At 40.7% G+C, this 22,726-nt stretch overlaps 1 protein-coding gene across 1 annotated transcript in view; it reads right to left on the reverse strand.

The window, feature by feature from the left end:
* LOC110526185 (leucine zipper protein 2) overlaps positions 1-22,726 on the reverse strand; it is a 192,754-nt gene that overhangs the window by 75,412 nt on the left and 94,616 nt on the right. The window contains exons 2-3 of the mRNA XM_021606898.2: positions 4,956-5,073; positions 1,383-1,453 (exon numbers count right to left, since the gene is read on the reverse strand). Coding sequence (XP_021462573.2) covers positions 1,383-1,453; positions 4,956-5,073 — 189 coding nt within the window. The remainder of the gene's footprint in view (positions 1-1,382; positions 1,454-4,955; positions 5,074-22,726) is intronic.

The raw sequence follows: 22,726 nt of genomic DNA on the forward strand, positions 1-22,726 counted from the left end.
GCTTATTTTTTCTACCAAACATTTGTGATAGAATGCGTGACGAAATACCAAACTTAAATCCAGAATGCCGGTATACGATTACAGCAGCAAATAATTTTTCCCTTTGACTGGGCTTAGTGTAGGTTTAGAGTTTAACTACATATGACATGGTCATGGTCTATCAATTGTGCAGTCGAGGAGCAGCATCTGCAGTCAACAGCACTGTGTGTCAATCTCAGAAGGAAAAGTCTCTCTTCGCTACTGCGATGCCCTGTCGTATTTCACATGCCAATGGTTGTGTCTGTTGGCATGAGCCCAGTCAAGCAAACATTTTTCTTTTCCGTTACTTGGGATTTCATTTTTCTGATCTCACCCTAAAACCAGCACTATGACGTTTTAAGGGGAGACAGAACCATTTTTAAGAAGTTAGCGTGGAATGAATTTGAGGTTGACATTTAAGGAGGGCCCAACAACATTTGGTGCTGTAAATACGCTTCACCGATATTTAGAGACATTTGCCTATGGGCTACAAACAACCCAAAATTATTCTGAGTGACATTTTCCTCAGGCAACACAGCACTGGACTGTGTATAAAATAGTGCATAACCCATTATGGGTATTTGTGGGAAGGCAGTTATTTACTTTATTAACCAGAGCACAAAAGTAAACCGGACAGAATGTTTGACTTGTAGTACTGTCTTCCCCCACCCCTCTGTATATTTCATTGGCCCCTCAAGTTGTCTGTATATTTGCAGTTTAAATATAGTAATTGGTTATGTACACGATTAGGTCAAAGGTGGTGGTAAGGACGAGGGTTAACGTTTGTGTTTTTTCATGTTGCTGACTACAATATGTCTGTTTTCAGCTTTTATAAAGGCGACAGTGTCTTAATTAAATAACATTTCTAAACCTGGAATGACAGCATGTGGATGTGGCTACCATGGTTTCACATTAGAAGAGTTGCTAGTTATTACTCCCCCCAAAGCAATCAAAAACATGATTGAAAGGTGTCAAAAACAAATGATTTTCCATAACTCAGTTGCCTGGATATCTCGTGAGGAAGTCACTTGATAATCATTCTTGGCATTGGAACGAATCAAATGCAGGATTAATCGGATTTAAAGTGGAACGCAGGTGGCTGCACAAATTGTCTGTGGACCAGGAGCCATTGCTCCAATAAAACATTGTTTAATGGTTTGTTTATGATTGTCATGTGTTGTTGATATCTTTGCTATGTATAAAGCAGTAGGGTATAAGTATACACTGTGTATACCAAAGGCTGAATTGCAGGTAAAATCACGTTGTGCTTGCACCATAGAAGTCATTCAAAGTCATGTTGCTCTTCAAAATAATCCATGTGGTAGCAATGTGCAATAGCAAATGGTTAAGAAGGTTAGAGCTACCTCTGCTTGTGGCTGAGTTCCAGGATTCTCTGGACATCCTTCTTGGCCACGGAGTCATCATTTTTCAGTGTCTAGAAATGAGGAAGGAGAGCATTTCAGTCTCACAAGAGAAATTGGTTTATTATATGACCACTCACAGTCTCACTCCAACACTCCAAAGTGAAGGAGCTGATTCAAAGCCCTCATACAGTAGGAACGGAAAGAAAACAACAGTGCTCCTTTCGAGTGTAAATGCACATGTTGCTCCAAGCTGTCATACAGTCTATACTCAGGCAAAAAAAGATGCGAATAATGATTATTATTTTTCGTCCATGTTGTGTAACCACTCATAGATTGATGTGTATGCTTTTACGAGGGTAGTCGAAAATACTTATTGTGATGCAACAAGTTGTAGTTTATTTATAAGCTTGTAGGAACTCATATAGGTTATATTCAGGTTGGAGTGTAATTATGAATCTGACACTTTTTGGGGAAGAAAACTCTGGCAGAGAAACTTTTGAATACAATTATAGAAAATTCAAGTGGTACAGTATGTTGTTAATAATACATTTGATTCTCATTTCCATAAACACAATAATTGGAGTTCAATAATTGCAGCTCTGCGAGATTACAGAACAGTTTTTAAAAATGTGCTTCAGTATAATAATAAGAAGACACATTCAGAAAAAAAAAACATATTTCTGTATCACAAAAACTTTCATCTGGGTGCATCCCATCTGGATTCGATTTAGAGAGGTGCTGACACTACCATAACAAACCAGGGTACCTCCATAAGCAGTTGAGGTGCAAAGGAATGCCCCCCATTAAACCCTATACGTGCACACCACAGAGCAACTGCCAAGAATCAAAGCTCTATCAGACAAAGTTTAATTATGAAGGGTTGACCCAGCACCCAAGGGATGTCTAATTAAAATAATAAACACTTAGGTCAGTAAATCCCCACCAGAAAGGTTACTCAGTTACACATACATAATGGATTATTAGAAAAAGTTACGGTTGATTGTTTCCCCCCCCTTTTTAATAAGAGATCCATCCCCCCTCGCTTCTCCCTTCATCTCCCACCACCTGCTTTGCCCGGTACATTTGTACAAGGCACTGGGGACACTGCCATCCAAGTCTGCACATAATGTACAGTAGCTAACTGAAATCAAAGCCTGCCCCGAGGACAGTGGTAGCTTAGACAGACACACAGTGCCAGCCAGACCCGACCAAGGGACAATGGATGCCACCAAAAACTGTCAGGAGGACAACACCATGAACCCATGCTGGCCAAGGTGTAACGGGTACACTAGGAGTCGGGAAACAAGTACAGGGAGGGAATTTAATGATTAAAAGAAACATAGAACAAAACAAGAAACACAAGTAGTGTACAGACATATAACACAGGAACAGAATCAATAATGCCTGGGGAAAGAACCAAAGGGAGTGACAGATATAGGAGAGGTAATCAGGAAAGTGATGGAGTCCAGGTGAGTCTCATGAGGCGCAGGTGCGCATAACGATGGTGGCAGGTGTGCATAATAATGAGTAAACTGGCAACAACGAGTGCCACAGAGGGGGAGTGGGAGTAGACGTGACAGTACCCCCTCCCTGACACGCGGCTCCTGCCGCAGGACGCCGACCAGAGGGACGGTCCCGACTACCAGGAGCGGGCCAGACGCTTCTGCTGAGGCGCGGGAACCTGTAGAGTCAGCTGAGGCATGGAATCCTGACGAGACAGCTGAGACATGGAAGCCTGACGAGACAGCTGAGGCATCCCCTTTTGCCACGGCAGATTCCCTTGGACCCGGCGTCACCAGTAAAAACACACAAAAAAATCCCTGTTGTTTCCCTTGGTGATGCGTACCGGGTACGCAAAGGGAGAACCAAAGGGAGTGACAGATATAGGGGAGGTAATCAGGAAGGTGATGGAGTCCAGGTGAGTCTCATGAGGCACAGGTGCGTGTCACAATGGTGGCAGGTGTGCGTAATAATGAGTAAACTGGCGACAACAAGTGCCAGATAGGGGGAACGGGAGTAGACGTGACACCAGGTTACATGTCATACAAGTTCACAGGGTGTAATTGGGAAGTCATTGATTAAAACTGAAATGAAATTGACCCCCTGACTCTGACTGTTCCAGCCCTCCAAATCAGTCAGAGGGGCTACAGCCATCCAAGCCCACTAAAAAGAACACAGTGCCCCAGACAAACCCAAGGGACCACTGCCACCAAATTTGGCAAAAGAGATTCCATTCAAGACGGACTATGTGACAACGGTACCCTGGCTAACATCTGAGAGATATATGTGTCTGCTGGTTCTCTGTGGGACACAGGATGTTGAAAGTAGAATTTGGACTGAAAATACTCATACAACCTAACGTCTTTTTCAATCTATTTGTTCAATTCATTCCCTACTTGTTTGATGAGAACTGAAATGGAATCGACTGCAGGCCCCGATCAGTGGCGATATACAGATATATCAGAGAAAAATGTATTGCCTTGCTGCAGTATACAATTTAACAACCAAATTACACTGGAATCTCAAGATCTAGGATTAGCTATGTTTACGTGGTCTTCCATCCAAGCTGTGCATTTACCAATTCTCATGAATTTATTTAACAGCATCCACCATGGGAGTGATGATCTTTATCATACATTTCCATCTTCTACCTCTCATCACCTGTCATTCCCCAATTCTGTCATTCCTATCTGTATGTCAAAAACAGATGACATCGAGCTGTGGTAGATGTCAAGGGTAGAAGCTTAGATACCCTTTAAAGTAGACCTGGGTCATTCAAATAATTTCAGTGTTTGCTTGAGTCTGCCTGGAGTTCCAGGTGGACTGGGTTAGCACCGTTTTAACTATTCCATTGGTTCCATTGAGCCAGGCCATGTCAATCAAGCACATCTAAAGTATTTGAAAGATGTCAAATACAGCAAAAAATAATGTAATATTAACATCCTCCATCAGCACCACACATGAACATTCCTGTCGCGAAAAGACACTTGATCATATCATTAAAAATCCTCTGCAAACTAGAACCTGAAAGGGTTCTTCGGCTGTCCCCATGGGGTAACCTGATGAGTAACATTTTTGGGGTTCCAGGTAGAAGCCTTTTAGTTCCATGTAGTACCCTTAAAGAGGGTTCTACATGGAACCAAAAAGGGTTCTCTTATGGGGACAGCTGAAGAACCCTTTTGGAACCCCCCCCCCGAAGAGTGTAGAGCCAGATTTCTCAACACTTCCACCTTGGTGTAATTTTCGAGTTTTTACAACTGCACCTCAACTACAGGACTTCCACTTCCACTTCGTATTCATATCAGGTGGAGTGACGTTCCAAAAACGCAGAAGATATTGCTTATTTGCTTTTAATAAACGAGGCCCCAGGTATGGAGTGGCTCATTATACCCCAGGACAGCGGATGAGAAAAAGTGGATCGCAGGCTGAGCTGAATTTCTAAGCCATTTTTTAAGTTCTTAAACACAACCTTTCAGAAATAAACCCCATGGTTCCAAAGGCACTCAAAGGCCATCCACCTTTCTTTAACATCCCACTATAATCTGTCAGAAAAAGAAACAGTGGGGCTCTAACCTGAAGGTTGCCTTTTATGCTGTCCAGTTCCTTTGTAGTCTTGGAGAGTTGACGCAGGATGCCAGTCCGCTCTGTGAAGACCTCCTTCAGCTTCTGCTCCAGCCCCTCATAGCCTTGTCTGTCAAGGGAGAGAGAGAGAGAGAGAAGAGAGAGAGAGATTTCACTACTTTATGTCCGCCGCCTGAGGGAATCACTCTTTACTGGCACCCTTGGGAGTATGAGACGGCGTTAAAGCGGATTAAAAGTGTTGTGTCATTAGAGCAAAAGGGTAAAGAAGTACAAACACACTAATATCTACTCAATGCTCAGTCCTTGGTTTCGAGATTAGAAAAAAGCACTTCAATCACCTTATCAATTTGGGAAAGTGTTTTACTCCAATGTGTCATTTGACCAGAGGTCGGCCTCTGCATTTCTATTAAGTACAAATAATCCAACTGTCAAAAAGACTGAAATATCTACACCACCCATTTGTCAAATGCCTTTTCTATTTCTTTATAAATCAAACTATTGAAATGTAAATGAGCACATTTTTTTTATGGTGACCTTGCCAAGAGGCAAACATTACTTTTTGTGCAAATGTGCATCAAAATTTGGTCATTACATTCTTGTCTGAGTATTCTGAATGAATTCATTCCATATGATACAAACCGGGAACATTCCAGAACATTAGCTAAGATTCCCATTAAGTTATAGTTAGGGTTTTATCTAACATTGGGATAATAGCATCCCTAAAACACTCAAAAATTGTTTTGGAAAACGTTTATTTTTTTCCAGAAAAAATAAATCTATATATCTATATAACAACCACCATAGAACGTTATGGGAAAGTTCTGGGAACGTTCACATAACACATTTTAGTTTGCTGGGTATACTGATAAAAGATTCCGTTCGACTTTGTCCATACCCTTTGCGTACTATTTTAAGGGTTTGCGTCTCTTGCCTTACCTATTGTTATAACAGACATGTGGCTCTTGAACGACAAGCATACACATCAGCCAAGTGAAGTAGAGTTAGGGGACCCCGTGGTTGGAGGAGTAGGGAATAGAGAGTGAAAGCTCAGGAGTGGCAAATAAAGAGGCGAAGAAGAAACTGACAGCTCTGGCCTTTTGGGGCTACGGTTAGCCATGTGATGCTCTTCTTCTCTCCGCTCTCTCGTCATCCCTCCCTCTCTCTCATCTGTGGTCATAGATAAAGACATTGCAGCTTGCCTACGTCTTCCCTAGTGCCAACTGCCGATATCAGATTGGAAATCTATGTTTATTGAACGCAACACCCTCATTTACAAACAAAAAATAAATGAATCAATCTTTTGGAAACTTCCTCAAGATCAAGCTGGTCGGCCAGTGGTTTTCCACGCAACCGGTCGTCAATTTTATATCGACATGCTGTGCATCACTGATTGCTTTCAACTGTTTCAAATGTTGTGTTACAAAAACATTAAACATCTCACTTTAACCACTCCCCTAATTTGACATTAATTTAAGGTGGCAAATAGACAATAAAAGTGTGATCTCTACAAGTCACAAGAGCATCAAGGGCCCTCTACAATCAAAACCAGAAACCAGGAAGTGAAGGGGAAAAACAACATCCTTCCAACACTGCCGAAATGCCTGTAAGACAAACACCCAAATGGCATTGCTTTGTCTTACGCTAGAAGCTCCAGAGGAAAGAGTAGAGCCCCAAGTGCAAGAAAATGTTACTTAACGTCTGGAGAAAAACAACAACCCGCCATGCAGCTTAATGAGCTTTACTGTAAACCCCTCTGAGAGTGGATTTTGGGGACCAGGTGTGGAAAAATAAATATACTGTGTCATTTCCTTGTGCTTTTGAAATGCAACACTGCTGCCCACCATATTCGGCTGAATCCGGGAGGGCTCCCCACACGTTCGACCTGGGGCCTTGTTCCAAAAGTCTCATGCACCTCATGTCACAAATCCCATCACCGGATCAAGCACAATAACACATAAATCAGTAATAGAAAAGCAGCACCTAAGAAATAAATAAATAACATGCTGTAATGCATCCTGCGCATGAGTTGCCACCGTATGGCATCTGTGAAATCTATTGCAGGCTCACGCAACAGAGAGATGGGGAAATCACTCCCTGTCTGCCAGCTTATTCATTACCCAACGGAATTGGCCCATCCGTGGGAGGGAAATGAATAAGACTCGTAATTTGAGGCCCACTGAAACAGATCTAGCTATATCACATGAAGAGTCACAGATAACAGTGAAAAAAATGCTGCGCATGGTCCGACATAAACTGTTAACTACTGCCAGAAATGGCGGCAGATTCATAATTATGTCATGACCTTTCCCCGACACCAGCGTCCGGGGAACCTCGCGGTTTCACGGATCTGTTGGACGAGAGAAAAGTGTGCTAATGAGAATCGGGTTGTCTGACAAACAGTCTTATGATCAGATACAAGGCCCCTGTCCTCAGAATTCTGCCGCCAGTGATCACATAATTAAATATGTTTTAGTTGGGCCTCTGCAATTTCCACATTCTTTTATATCCATCTTGATCTAGCATCTTAAGTCAAGACAGTAAAACACGACCGGCTCGAAATAATGAAAAGTGCCACAAGCAAAAAAAAAATGAAGAAAGATTTAGCATTCTCCTATATGAGGAGCATCATCATTTATTGGTGGATCCTGCGTTAACTTCTTGCGGACAAACATTTCTCTAGCCTTGAAATCACAGCAAGTTTCTGAGTTATATGAGGTTGACCCTGCCAAGTGCTGAGCCGTGGGCCTGGAGAGGGAAAAGTGCTGAGGTCTACAATCAACAGCAAAACAACAGCTCAATAAGGGGAAGGAATCAAGGCCCTTCCACTTTCCCTCTCTGCCTAGAGAGCAGCTGCAGAAGCAGCTTGGTCTTCAGTTCAGTTGACAGCACTGGCCTGTAAACGCTCTATCGTAGCACCGGTTACCAGCTATTGACCCGGGCCTTTTTTAATAACGGCTAATAGCTTATGAGATCATTCAGCCTATCTGGGCAACGCCACGGCGGTCAACGTGTGGAGATGATGTGAAGGAGGTGATGGAGCGAAGCCGTCTGTGAGTGTACATAAAAACAGTATGTAGGCCTGTCTCGCTTATGCACACTGGGGCGTGTAAAATCAAGAACGTGCACGCTTGTTGCGGGCACAGTTTTCAGTTGTGAATTCATACATGTGGCTGTGCACTTCTAGAGGGATTAAAGGAGGAACCAAAAATAGGCATAGCTTATTTGATGGGGATACTTCCATCCAGCTACCGTGCAATGCTTAATAAATCATTAACGAAGGCATCTCTAAATATTTATATCTGTTGTAGATTGTTGACCAAAAATGACAATTAAGTACATCCCTTTTAATCTGTAACACAATACAATTTGAAGAACTACTTTTGCAAGACACTGTACTGTAGCTGGCAATATTTCATAAAAAAATAAATGACCTAATGACAATTCATAAATCTTTGTTTTAAAATAAACAAGGTATACATTGATATTAATGGATGTACTTGAAAGGATCCTACTCACACCAGACACACCAGTTGTAAGGATGTATGATAATACAAGGAATATGAATAATAAGGAATTCCCATTGTGGCCCATGTGAGGACAATCTGTAGATAGTATATAAACACAAAATGACACTGAGTGAACAAAACCTTAGGAACATCTTCCTAATATTGAGTTGCACCCCCTTTTGCCATCAGAACAACCTCAATTCGTCAGGGCATGGACTCGACAAGGTGTCAAAAGCGTTCCTCAGGAATGCGGGCCCATGTCGACTCCAATGCTTCCGACAATTGTGTCAAGTTGGCTGGATGTCCTTTGGGTGGTAGACTATTCTTGATACACATGGGAAACTGTTGAGCGTGAAAAAGCCAGCAGCATTGCAGTTCTTGACACAAACCAGTTCGCCTGGCACCTGCTACCATACCCTGTTCAAGGGCACTTAAATCTTTTGTCTTGCATATTCACTCTCTGAATGGCACACATACACAATCCAAGTCTCAATTGTCTGAAGCATTACAAATCCTTCTTTAAACTGTCTCCTCCCCTTCATCTACACTGATTGAAGTGGATTTAACAAGTGGCATCAATAAGGGGATCATAGCTTTCACCTGGTCAGTCTATGTCATGGAAAGAGCAGGTATTCCTAATCTTTTGTAAACTCAGTCTTACTAATCATAGACTACTTTTGCATTGTTTCTTAGTAAATGCCTTCCTTATGATTTATTAAGCGTTGCCCGGTAGCTGGATGGAAACATCCCCATAAGATAACACATATTTAAGAATGCACATCGAAACCAATATTGTGTGGCAAATAAACTGAAGGGGAACATATTTTACGACGAACAAGCTACAAAACCAACAGCAGGAGTTTATTTGTAAGTGCTAGCATTGAACCCGTCAAGTATAGGAGTTTATTTGTAAGTGCTAGCATTTAACCCGTCAAGTATAGGAGTTTATTTGTAAGTGCTAGCATTTAACCCGTCAAGTATAGGAGTTTATTTGTAAGTGCTAGCATTTAAACCGTCAAGTATAGGAGTATATTTGTAAGTGCTAGCATTTAACCTGTCAAGTATAGGAGTTTATTTGTAATTGCTAGCAATTAACCCGTCAAGTATAGGAGTTTATTTGTAAGTGCTAGCATTTAACCTGTCAACTATAGAAGGAGTTTATTTGTAAGTGCTAGCATTTAACCCGTCAAGTATAGAAGGAGTTTATTTGTAAGTGCTAGCATTTAACCCGTCAAGTATAGAAGGAGTTTATTTGTAAGTGCTAGCATTTAACCCGTCAAGTATAGGAGTTTATTTGTAAGTGCTAGCATTTAACCCGTCAAGTATAGGAGTTTATTTGTAAGTGCTAGCATTTAACCCGTCAAGTATAGGAGTTTATTTGTAAGTGCTAGCATTTAACCCATCAAGTATAGAAGGAGTTTATTTGTAAGTGCTAGCATTTAACCTGTCAAGAATAGGAGTTTATTTGTAAGTGCTAGCATTTAACCTGTCAAGTATAAGAGTTTATTTGTAAGTGCTAGCATTTAACCCGTCACATATAGGAGTTTATTTGTAAGTGCTAGCATTTATCCCGTCAAGTATAGGAGTTTATTTGTAAGTGCTAGCATTTAACCTGTCAACTATAGAAGGAGTTTATTTGTAAGTGCTAGCATTTAACCCGTCAAGTATAGAAGGAGTTTATTTGGAAGTGCTAGCATTTAACCCGTCAAGTATAGGAGTTTATTTGTAAGTGCTAGCATTTAACCTGTCAAGTATAGGAGTTTATTTGTAATTGCTAGCAATTAACCCGTCAAGTATAGGAGTTTATTTGTAAGTGCTAGCATTTAACCTGTCAACTATAGAAGGAGTTTATTTGTAAGTGCTAGCATTTAACCCGTCAAGTATAGAAGGAGTTTATTTGTAAGTGCTAGCATTTAACCTGTCAAGTATAGAAGGAGTTTATTTGTAAGTGCTAGCATTTAACCCGTCAAGTATAGGAGTTTATTTGTAAGTGCTAGCATTTAACCCGTCAAGTATAGGAGTTTATTTGTAAGTGCTAGCATTTAACCCGTCAAGTATAGGAGTTTATTTGTAAGTGCTAGCATTTAACCCGTCAAGTATAGAAGGAGTTTATTTGTAAGTGCTAGCATTTAACCTGTCAAGAATAGGAGTTTATTTGTAAGTGCTAGCATTTAACCTGTCAAGTATAAGAGTTTATTTGTAAGTGCTAGCATTTAACCCGTCAAGTATAGGAGTTTATTTGTAAGTGCTAGCATTTAACCCGTCAAGTAAAGAAGAAGTTTATTTGTAAGTGCTAGCATTTAACCTGTCAAGAATAGGAGTTTATTTGTAAGTGCTAGCATTTAACCTGTCAAGTATAAGAGTTTATTTGTAAGTGCTAGCATTTATCCCGTCAAGTATAGGAGTTTATTTGTAAGTGCTAGCATTTAACCCGTCAAGTTTAGAGTTTATTTGCTGTCATGCAGATTATGAGGAGACAGCGGTTTATATAGTGCCTCCAAATTCAGGCTGGATTAATTGTGTCATTAAGAGGGTGCAAATAAATAGTTGTAATAAGGGGGACTGCCCGAGGCTTGTCGAAAAATTAATTTATTTCTCTACCCAAGCGTGACTACCACCCAACACCTGTGACAAAATCAATCCGTCATGTTTACTGACTCTTGTCTTGTATAAACATAGCAGACAGCAGGGAATATTAATTGCGTTGTCAGGCTATCTGGCACAAAATCTTCTTTAATTGTTTGGTTGATGGACATGGTAAAACAATGGGTTCAGAAGAAGCTAATTTGGCATCAAATGTTGGTAAGACGACGCCTAAGAATGGTGGACACAATGTGACGCAGACCAAAAGGGTAATATATCCCTGAAAAAGGATAGCTTGCTCATATTTTAAAGTATATTGATCCGTGGCATATTCAGTGACAGTATCCAATGCCAGCTAACAGAGTTGTTTGATATGAAATAAAATATCCAATTGTATCTCCCTCCAAGGTCTTGCATGAGATGAATGTTCTCCATTTCATATTGATTTGTTTTTCTTTGTGATTTATATCTGAAATTAAAAGAGTGAGGGTTCTGAGACTAAACGAGACACTAAAATGTAAATGTGCCTGCCAATGAAAAAAAAACGAATCAGCTTTTTTAATTGATGAAAATTATTTAGGAACTTTCAAAGTGGCGTGTTATTTTATGTGTGTGCGTTTTTGTGCGGGGCCTGAAAACTTTTGATTAATTGATTAACGAATGGACTGATACATTTTTCACAGATACAGTCAACAGTATTCTGATGATATTCCGTAATTAAAACTGAATTAGCTGTTCCAAGAAATATGTTGAAAATGTTCAACTATCTTTACCAGGTAGAAATAAGCACATTTTACTTTAATTTGTGTTATTAACATTGCAGACTAGTTTTTAGAGCAGAGACTGAAATATTTGACCTTTCATTTGGAATGACAAGATTGTAGTGTCAGTTCCGTTGGTTGACTTGCCCCAAGTCTGCGGCCCCCATACAACCGTGACAAGACTAAACTAAACTTGAGCTAGATGGACTATTCTATTGAGTGAGTCCTAGATGACCTAGTTTTAAAAAATCATAGACTTTTCCCTTAAAGAGGCCACCCAAATAAGTTCCGAGGTAATTCTGTGTGTGTGTGTGTGTCTGTGAGTATTGTGTAAAATCCAGGCTGTATCACATCTGGCCGTGATTGGGAGTCCCATAGGGGACCCATAGCGTCGTCCAGGTTTGGCCGGAGTAGGCCGTCATTGTAAATAAGAATTTGCTCTTAACTGACTTGCCATTTTAAATAAAGGTTACATTTAAAAATGAAAAATCCCCTGGCTGAACTGACCTGGCCTGCATCTTCGATGATCAACCGGACCAAATGATCTTAGGGTGGATCTTTGGGGACCAGCACGACCCCAAAATGGCCCCTGATTATCCATGTGCAGGATAAAGATGCATTGTAGATATATGAGACCATTTTCAGTGTCACCCAACCCAAGCTGGTACACAGCAACTGATACAATGGACTTGATTGTGGAGAAGTTTTACAATAGTCTGAGCAAGGAAGTGAAAGCCCCATATTATCTGAAGTGAACAGGAATCTCTCGCAATATGCTTCTTCTTTCCCGTAGCAAGGCCAGCTAATTTGTTCATCACTTAAATTGCCTAATATTCTACAGTGTTCAAATTTGAAGACATTGAAATAGAAATACTTAGCATAATAAATTAATAATTCAATAATTTACTGCAGGCATTTTCATGCATAAATGTATGCCAATTACTTCCCTTGATGTTAAACACTCCATTCTGTTATTCCCTATGTGGAGACAGTATTATTTTTGGGGGCATTCATTTACATACTGTATATGAATAACACAATAGTTATAAATGGATGTAATTACATTTAAAGGAAAATTCCACCCCAAAAACGATATTTTGGCATTTGTTTCATTAGTCCATTGTTGATATAGTCACAAAATGTTTTGCATGTCAGCAATCAAGTTTTCAAGATATGTAACTTTCAATATACAGAAATACAGCCAGCAATTTCTCAAGCAAGAATTTTGCTAGGACTGTCTGGGTGTGGTCTGAGTGGGGAGGGGAAAACTAAAAACTACCTGTTATTGGCAGAGAGGTTTGAAACTCTCTTTCTTATTGGTCTATTAACTATTTTACCGCCTGGTGATGGCAACAGGCAGGCCAAAACTCCATTCCAACAAAAGAGCAGCCTTTTCAAACAGCTTTTACACTAAAATGGCATAATCATAATTTTTACAATTTCACAATATTATTCCAACCTCATAGTGTGGATGGATGTGGCTGTTTCACCATTAAGGATTCCAGGTTTAAGCCTATCTCAAGGTAAACCAAATGTACTTGCTTGGAGGTGAGAGCTTGTCAGCATTCTGTCTGCTCTCCCCTCTGTCATGCACACTCTGAATCATTTTCACAGTAGACGTTCAACATGAAACCATCCTCCCAGCTGTGGCCACGTCTCAAAACGGCATGCTTTATTTAATAACACTTGGCCCGAGCCGTCTAGACGTGCAGCCTGCATTAAAGTGTTATCCGGCGAAGGGAGAAAAAAAAAAACTAGGAGGAATCGCTTTTTCTGGCAAATGTAATATCCAAACTGTATTTGTGCGCACCATATCACTTCTGTGCCTTTAAGAAATACGCCCTAGAACACAAAGAGACAAGGAGCGTCTTGCTCCTTCCCGCCTGATTTACAGACGAGTTGTGACTCACTCTCCCTTCCTGTGGTAGCATGCAGAAACTCTCGACTGGGGCCTATTTTACAAAGAGGGTGTTAAAAAGATATCCCTAGATTTGACCAAGGTTGCCAGCTCCAATTAAATCTTTGATATGGAGTGTTTTGAATGCAGCGCCCACCAACATCCAGTTCCTGTAATGGTTTGTGTTGAGAAACCCCTGTGCAATTCTTGTGTTCCAATCAAGCGGAATGCCTTTACTCTTCTCTTTGAAAAGGCACACCTGCCAAACATCAAAAGCTACAAAGTATCTCTCTATTGAGTCTATAGATAATACACTTTCATTGTGTGGGAGAGAGAGAGAGAGAGAACACCACCTTTTCAGTCAAAGAAGATTTAGGCTGCTGAAAAGGCAGTACACACCTACCAACCAGGCAGAAATGTGTAGGAAGAAAAAGTCATAGTGCGAGTAACATTCAGCCCTGTTCAAAAAAAGAATTCAACATAACATCTTGTATTCGGTTGAAATCCACTGATACCGTTTACTCTTATTCATTTCGAATGCTGTTACGGCCTTGTAAAACATGCGCCATATAGAATAGACTGTGGGGTGGCAGGGTAGCCTAGTGGTTAGAGTGTTGGACTAGTAACTGAAAGGTTACGAGTTCAAAATCCTCTGACCTGACAAGGTACAAATCTGTCGTTCTGCCCCTGAACAGGCAGTTAACCCACTGTTCCTAGACCGTCATTGAAAATAAGAATTTGTTCTTAACTGACTTGCTTAGTTAAGTAAATATAAACTGTGGTATGAATCTTTTATATGGTTGTATGATATCAATATCTCTCAGTGTGCCAATGTAGAAAGGAGGCTTGTACATGCGAGGCTTGCCAGAGCAAGAGTAAAATATTTGACTTTGCATGCCTTTCTTCTTTGCCTGCCTTTTTTAAAGCTCACATCTTTCACTCCTACTAATTAAAAAAAGGTTCCTGCTGTCGCAGAAAGAAGATAAGTGTGTCCATGAACCCAGATACACAATGGAAAACGGCATAATATGAAATACGTTATTTGAGAATGGTGGACTGAATGAATGATGGAATGAGTCAAGTCCTAATGTGATTCACTAAACGGGTTGGATAGAGCACTATAACAGAGCATCAGTGTAATAGGCTGTAGTGGTAAGATGGGATAAAAAGAGGATGATGCGAGCAACCAAAGCTTCTTGGTCAGACCACATGAGAATTTCTCGGTTAGTAAATAAGTAAAGACTGTATAATCGCCTTAGACACACACCACAATGAGCAGACGTGTTTGGAAGTAGCACTACATATAGAGAAAGAAAAATCCCCTCCCATGAATTCTGCTCCATTGCAGAGAGAGTGGAATAGCCAGGAAAAATACAATGCATTGTGTTCCTGCCTAATCACATGTAAGTGTGGAATAATGACCGATCAAAGATGTGTTTTGAGATCTACTACATTGCACTGGGGTTCTACAGAATCACTGATCTACAAATCACAATTCTGCACCTCACCTTGCTCAAACTGATCCCCTCAAGCACGCCGGTTATCTATGGCAGTGGTTCTCAAACATCTCCTCGGGGACCCGCAGCCATTCCATGTATTTGATCTATTCTATGTTTTTCAACGCTTGCACACCTGATTCAACTTGTCAACTAATCATCAAGCCTTTGACTAGGTCAATCAGGTGAGCTAGTTCAGGGCTACAACAACATTGTGAAATGCCTGGGGGTCCCGGAGGACATGTTTGAAAAACAATGATCTATTGGAGCTTTAGTGGCTCTGTGGGTCCGATTCCCCCTCCTGACCAATAGTGAAGGAAGAAGTGAAGTTGGCAATAGGCAAGCACATGCACCTGATTCACATCAAGGGCAATCAGTGAAGCTTCTGCCCCACTTACAAGTGTAATTCTGAATTGAGAGAGAGAAGAGAGAGAGAGAGAGAGAGAGAGAGAGAGAGAGAGAGAGAGAGAGAGAGAGAGAGAGAGAGAGAGAGAGAGAGAGAGAGAGAGAGAGAGAGAGAGAGAGAGAGAGAGAGAGAGAGAGAGAGAGAGAGAGAGAGAGAGAGAGAGAGAGAGAGAGAGAGAGAGAGAGAGAGAGAGAGAGAGAGAGAGAGAGAGAGAGAGAGAGAGAGAGAGAGAGAGAGAGAGAGAGAGAGAGAGAGAGAGAGAGAGAAAAAAAATTTGGGATGACGGATGTGACTTGATTACTGGTTAACTACCCTGCTGGTGCTCCATTCAGTTTTGGATGAGGAATCCTCTGGCGGTGGGATGATCAATTTAGAGTAGGCAAGACCCTGTTTGATTCCATTGTTTGGGCACAGGCGAGCTGTCAGTCGGGCCTGTCTCTGGGAGTGCTTAGAGTTTGTTTTCTGTCGCTTATTTGCTACAGTGATTTGCCACTTCACCAACTCCTCAATAAAATCCCCAATCAGGCTTTTCATTAAATTTGTTTGTGTTCTACTGGTCTACTGTGTAGAATACCATAGCAAGGTTAGATGTCTCTTCTCCACACTATCTTGTTACAAGGTTAGATGTCTCTTCTCCACACTATCTTGTTACAAGGTTAGATGTCTCTTCTCCACACTATCTTGTTACAAGGTTAGATGTCTCTTCTCCACACTATCTTGGCAGAGTTGCAAGATTAACATTATGAAATGCAATGTCAAGCATGCAATATGGGGCTTTTCACAAATCGCAGCTTAACTAAGAGGAAATGCTCAGGATGATTGACACACTGAAATGAAACTCTTGACAGGTTTGAAATTGACATTCATACATCAACAACAAATGTGAAATATGAACATCAGGGAGTAGTGGGCTGCGACGAGACACCATACATTACTGTTATGAAGAAAATATGTGGTTATATTACATTGATATGTGATATAAATTGCTGTTCAGCAGTGACCCAACCCCTCAAACAAACCACATCTTCAAAAACCTGCCCTACTCATGTTTGTCTTACAATTTCAAATACTCCAAGAGATTGCTATCTTACATGCTCAGAATACGGCATATTTTGCCACCAGTTTTTAAGCAGCTGTGAGACTGTTGTGTAGTTTCACTTTTACATTGCATGGAATGTGAACTAACAGGAATTAAAGCCAAAAACAACAATAGATACAGTACCAGTCAAAAGTCTGGCCACACCAATTCATTCAAGGGTTTTTCTTTATTTTACTATTTTCTACATTGTAGAATAATAGTGAAGACATCAAAACTAAATTCAGCAAAAACAGAAACTCGCTGTCAACTGCGTTTATTTTCAGCAAACTTAACATGTGTAAATATTTGTATGTGTAATGAAACAGCAGGGAAACAGCATATGAACATAATAAGATTCAACAACTAAGACAAACAAGTTCCACAGACATGCGACTAACAGAAATTGAATAATGTGTCTCTGAACAAAGCGGGGTCAAAATCAAAAGTAACAGTCAGTATCTGGTGTGGCCACCAGCTGCATTAAGTACTGCAGTGCATCTCCTCCTCATGGACTGCACCAGATTTGCCAGTTCTTGCTGTGAGATGTTACCACACTATTCCACCAAGGCACCTGCAAGTTCCCAGATATTTCTGGGATATTTCCCTAGCCCTCCGATCCAAAAGGTCCCAGACGTGCTCAATGGGATTGTGATCTGGGCTCTTTGCTGGCCATGGCAGAACACTGACATCCTGTCTTGCAGGAAATCACACAGAGTATGAGCAGTATGGCTGGTGGCATTGTCATGCTGGAGGGTCATGTCAGGATGAGCCTGCAGGAAGAGTACCACATGAGGGAGGAGAATGTCTTCCCTGTAACGCACAGCGTTGAGATTGCCTGCAATGACAACAAGCTCAGTCTGATGATGCTGTGACACACCACCCCAGACCATGAAGGATCCTCCACCTCCAAATTGATCCCGCTCCAGAGTACAGGCCTCGGTGTAACACTCATTCCTTTGACGATAAACACGAATCCGACCATCACCCCTAGTGAGACAGTGGTTTTGTGCCCATGGGCAATGTTGTTGCCAGTGATGTCTGGTGAGGACCTGTCTTACAACAGGCCTACAAGCCCTCAGTCCAACCTCTTTCAGCCTATTGCGGACAGTCTGAGCACTGATCGAGGGATTGTGCGTTCCTGGTGTAACTCGGGCAGTTGTTGTTGCCATCCTGTACTTGTCACGCAGGTGTGATGTTCGGATGTACCAATCCTGTGCAGGTGTTGTTACACGTGGTCTGTCACTGCGAGGACGATCAGCTGTCCGTCCTGTATCCCTGTAGCTCTGTCAAAGGCGTCTCACATTACGGACATGGCAATTTATTGCCCTAGTCACATCTGCAGTCCTCATGCCTCCTTGCAGCATGTTTAAGGCACGTGGTGTTTTTCAGAGTCAGTAGAAAGAACTCTTTCGTGTTCTAAGTTTTCATAACTGTGACCTTAATTGCCCACCGTCTGTAAGCTGTTAGTGTCTTAACGACTGTTCCATAGGTGCATGTTCATTAATTGTTTATGGTTCATTGAACAAGCATGGGAAACAGTGTTTAAAACCTTTACAATTAAGATATGTGAAGTTATTTGGATTTTTACAAATTACCTTTGAAAGACAGGGTCCTGAAAAAGGGATGTTTCTTTTTTTGCTGAGTTTATGAAATAACACATAAGGAATCATGTAGTAGCAAGTCTCTTCTTATTATTGGTGTCCTTTAGTAGTGGTTTCTTTGCAGTAATTATACCATAAAGGCCTGATTCACTTAGTCTCCTCTGAACAGTTGATATTGAGATGTGTCTGTTACTTGAACTCTCTGAGGCTGGTAACTCTGATGAACTTATACTCTGCAGCAGAGGTAACTCTGGGTCTTCCTGTCCTGTGGCGTTCCTCGTGAGAGCCAGTTTCATCAAAGTGCTTGATTGCACTTGAAGAAACTTTCAAAGTTCTTCACATTATCCGCATTGACTGACCTTCATGTATGGTTGTGTTAGTAACAACCAGAGGATTGCAACGAAACCAACCATGATTGGATAAACGTTTGTTTAGTGTGTGTAATTACCACGAACGCATCTTCCAAAGTTGAATGAGATGGAAATCATGACGCAAGCGGTTTACAAATGTTCCTCACCAAAATGGATTTTATCAAACAAAACGAACGTTCACTGTGTAGTTAGGACACTTGGCATTGCCACCAGAGGAAGATCTTCAATGATAAGTGATTTATTTTATTGTTATTTCTGAATTTCATGGTGCTAATGCTTGGTTGGAAAATGCTAGTAATACTTGTGTGTGCGTCCTCAGAAAATAGCATGTTTGCTTTTGCAGTAACGGCTTTTTGAAATCAGACACAGCGGCTGGATTAATAAAACGTTCATCTTTTAAATGATGTAAGATACATGTATTTACAAGAATGTTTACTATAACAAATGGTGTATTTAGAATGTTAGCTCTCTGCAGTTTCACCGGATGTTGGCCTGGTGGGACGTTAGCGTCTCACCCACCCTAGAGAGGTTAAAGTTATGATGGACTGTCATTTCCCTTTGCTTATTTGAGCTGTTCTTGCCATAATATGGTCTTGGTATTTTACCAAATAGGGCTATCTTCTGTATACCACCCCTACCTTGTCACAACACAACTGATTGGCTCAAATGCATTCACCTCTTGAAGCTAGGGGGCACTATTTTTATTTTTGGAAAAATAACGTTCCCAAAGTAAACGGCCTATTTCTCAGGACCAGATGCTAGAATGTGCATATAATTGACAGCGTAGGATAGAAAACACTCTAAAGTTTCCAAAACTGTAAAAATATTGTCTGTGAGTATAACAGAACTGATATTGCAGGCGAAAGCCTGAGAAAAATCCAATCAGGAAGTGACTCTTATTTTGAAAGTTCTGTGTCGATTGCTTTGATTGCTTTTCTGATTTTCGTGGCCAAGCCTCCTGATGCTAAGTAGAAATAATGCTATGCTAGGCTATCGATAAACGTACACAAACGCTTGTATTGCTTTCGCTGTAAAGCATAATTTCAAAATCTGAGACGACAGGGAGATTAACAAAAGGCTAAACTGTGTTTCGCTATATTTCACTTGTGATTTCATGAATATGAATATTTTCGAGTAATATTTTTTGACTGTTGCGCTATGCTATTCAGCGGATGCTTATGACAATTCTCCCAGAGCCGGTTAAGAAGGAAAAAAATCCCACAAATTAACTTTTAACAAGGCACACCTGTTAATTGAAACGCATTCCAGGTGACTACCTCATGAAGCTGGTTGAGAGAATGCCAAGAGTGTGCAAAGCTGTCATCAAGGCAAAGGGTGGCTACTTTGAATAATGTAAAATATATTTTGATTTGTTTAAAAACTTTTCTGGTTACTACATGATTCCATATGTGTTTTTTCATAGTTTTGATGTCTTCACCACTATTTTACAATGTAGAAAATAGTACAAATAAAGAAAAACCCTGCAATGAGTAGATGTGTTTTTTTTTATCTGTCAAATATTGACATTTTCTCCGGGAATACGTCAATCCGAACCTCCAAAAGCCTTCTCCCTAAACCCATCCTTCACCTCAACAACCACAAACTTGAATTCATAATCATAAACCTTACAATGATGAAAATAAGATGAAATATGAGGGTTTGATGAAATTGTCAAATATGGCATACTCAGTGCTTTCAAAACGTCAATATGAGACGTTGGTCTGTCCAAATACTTCACATTTATCTGACCTTCGCCCAAAATGTCTGAATGTAATGAAATAGGTATCACACCAAAAAGCTATCTTATTTTTTTGCTCTATAGCCCATCAAAGTCAGTTCAGCCTGGAACATAAAACTAACCAAAATTCAAGAATTCACAACATTCTTGTTAAATAATTCCAATTGCTTAATTTTGAACGGCATAGAACCTCTGACTACACCTGCACATACCGTACCAGACATGCAGTCTGACATACATTTGATTACATTATTGGCTGATGCGTTGCTTTTTGTTTCACAACATTGATTCCTTGTTAACATGAATCCAAACACGTAACAGTGTAACAACACAGTCATTTTATTCTAACATCTAGTTAATGGATTTAATAAGAACCTGGACCATAGGAAAAAGTCACATCCTATCTGCATGACATGTTTATGACAAAAGACACAAACATACTCTTCCAGCGCCACAAAACATCAAGCCCCAGTCGTGTTTAGATTTTACACCAGGCTGTAAACGTGCTTAATTAAATAGATGAAGGAATCCATACACCCATAGAGTGGAAGAGCCCATTATGTTTTCAAAGTCAAGGAAAGATATAACCCTTCATTTGAATTACAGTTCTACAAACTCCTCGCATCCTGAGAATCAACATTTATAAAATAAACAGTGGTATGCCAGGTTGCAGAATTGCAAAAGCTTTCGATCTTGCTGAGAAACCTGATTTTGATGTCTCTCATGTATAGCTGGTGTATTATCACAATAAAGAGAGCCAACCATCTGGGAAGTTTACATTAGAGGAGATGTTTGCACTTGAGTGACTCACATTTTTTTGTTTACTTTTGCTGTCTGGGAATCATCTTGCCTTGGTGAGTCCTCCTTCTGGTGCAGCAGAAGCGCAGCGCACACATTTTATTTACGCCAGCTAGATTATCAATAACAAGAGTCTTTGTTTTCTTTCCAAGAGCAGCGAAACATTCAGAATCCATCAAAATGAATTACACTCGGGCACCTGCATTGACAACTGCATGGGGTCCTGGCTGACGAGAGAGATAACAACGGGCAGCAATCTGACAGAAGCATCCAAGTCAAAAGAATGACCTCTCGATTTAGCTGTGCGAGGCAGGCTAAAATGTAGCTGTAGGTCGCTCCACACCCCCTCACAAAGCAATTTTCCGAGGACCAAATCCACTTGCACCCAGTCAAGCGTTCATGAACACTGGCTAATGCGTTGTTACCTTGCGCCAACCTGGGCTAGCCTGTTTTTGATAATGGCAAAATTAATTGGATTTCCACATCGAGTTAAAGAAAGGCATTACCATTGGGGGAGTAGGGTATTGACAGGGATCAACATTCATGTTTGTTCTCTTGTCCGGGACAAGTAAAAAAGAAATGTTTGGCCAAGCAGAATATATATTTACTTTGATTAGAATTGGATCAGTGTCCTCTGGATGCAGAGTTTTGTGCACTGTTCTCCCAATGTATGCAGAGCGCATCGGAGTAGAATTGTATTGCATTAACAGGCATGGGAGGTCCTTTTCAATTACCTTCTGAGATCAAAGTGCAGAGCCATGTGAAGCCTCCATGTGCACATTTGCTGATATTCCTTGTAGTTTGTGAATCGTTTGCCCAATTAAAGCACATTTTTGGTCCGCAAACAGGGTTTGTGCGGTCATGAAAACCCTGGAAAACTCATGTGTGAATCACATGCTTGTGGGCCTGAGGAGCGAGAGAGACATGGCAGCAGCAGGCAGCCTATAATAATGACAGACAACAGACAATTAGATAGCCAACTCAAAACACACTGTGTTGCCTGGTTAACTTTGAAGCTATTAGCATATGCACTGAATACAAATATAAATGCAACACGCAACAATTTCAAAGATTTTACTGAGTTACAGTTCATATAAGGAAATCAGAAAATTGAAATAAATTCATTAGGCCCTAATCTATGGACTGTTGGTCACAGATACTTAAAAAATGTTAGGGGTGCGGATCAGAAAACCAGCCAGTATCTGGTGCGACTACTATTTGCTCAGTGCTAAATTTGTGAATTGGGAAATGATCGAAATGGCAGGCTACTTTGACACTGACAAACTGAGAATCTGAGATCAAGAAAAATGACCTTGTCTTGAATCCATCAATGGCCTAGGTCTAGATGTGTGGAAAAATATGTTGTAGGCTATAATATGAGGAGTAAGTCATAGCCCTAAAAATGCTTTCCAGTTGCACTCACTCACCCAATGATGCGCAGCTCACTCACTGCCGATGGCCAATGCGCTTGTGCCAAAAGCCTCTCTCTCTCTCTCTCTCTCTCTCTCTCTCTCTCTCTCTCTCTCT

This window comes from Oncorhynchus mykiss, chromosome 6, assembly GCF_013265735.2.
Source record: "Oncorhynchus mykiss isolate Arlee chromosome 6, USDA_OmykA_1.1, whole genome shotgun sequence".
Classification (NCBI taxonomy): Eukaryota; Metazoa; Chordata; class Actinopteri; order Salmoniformes; family Salmonidae; genus Oncorhynchus; species Oncorhynchus mykiss.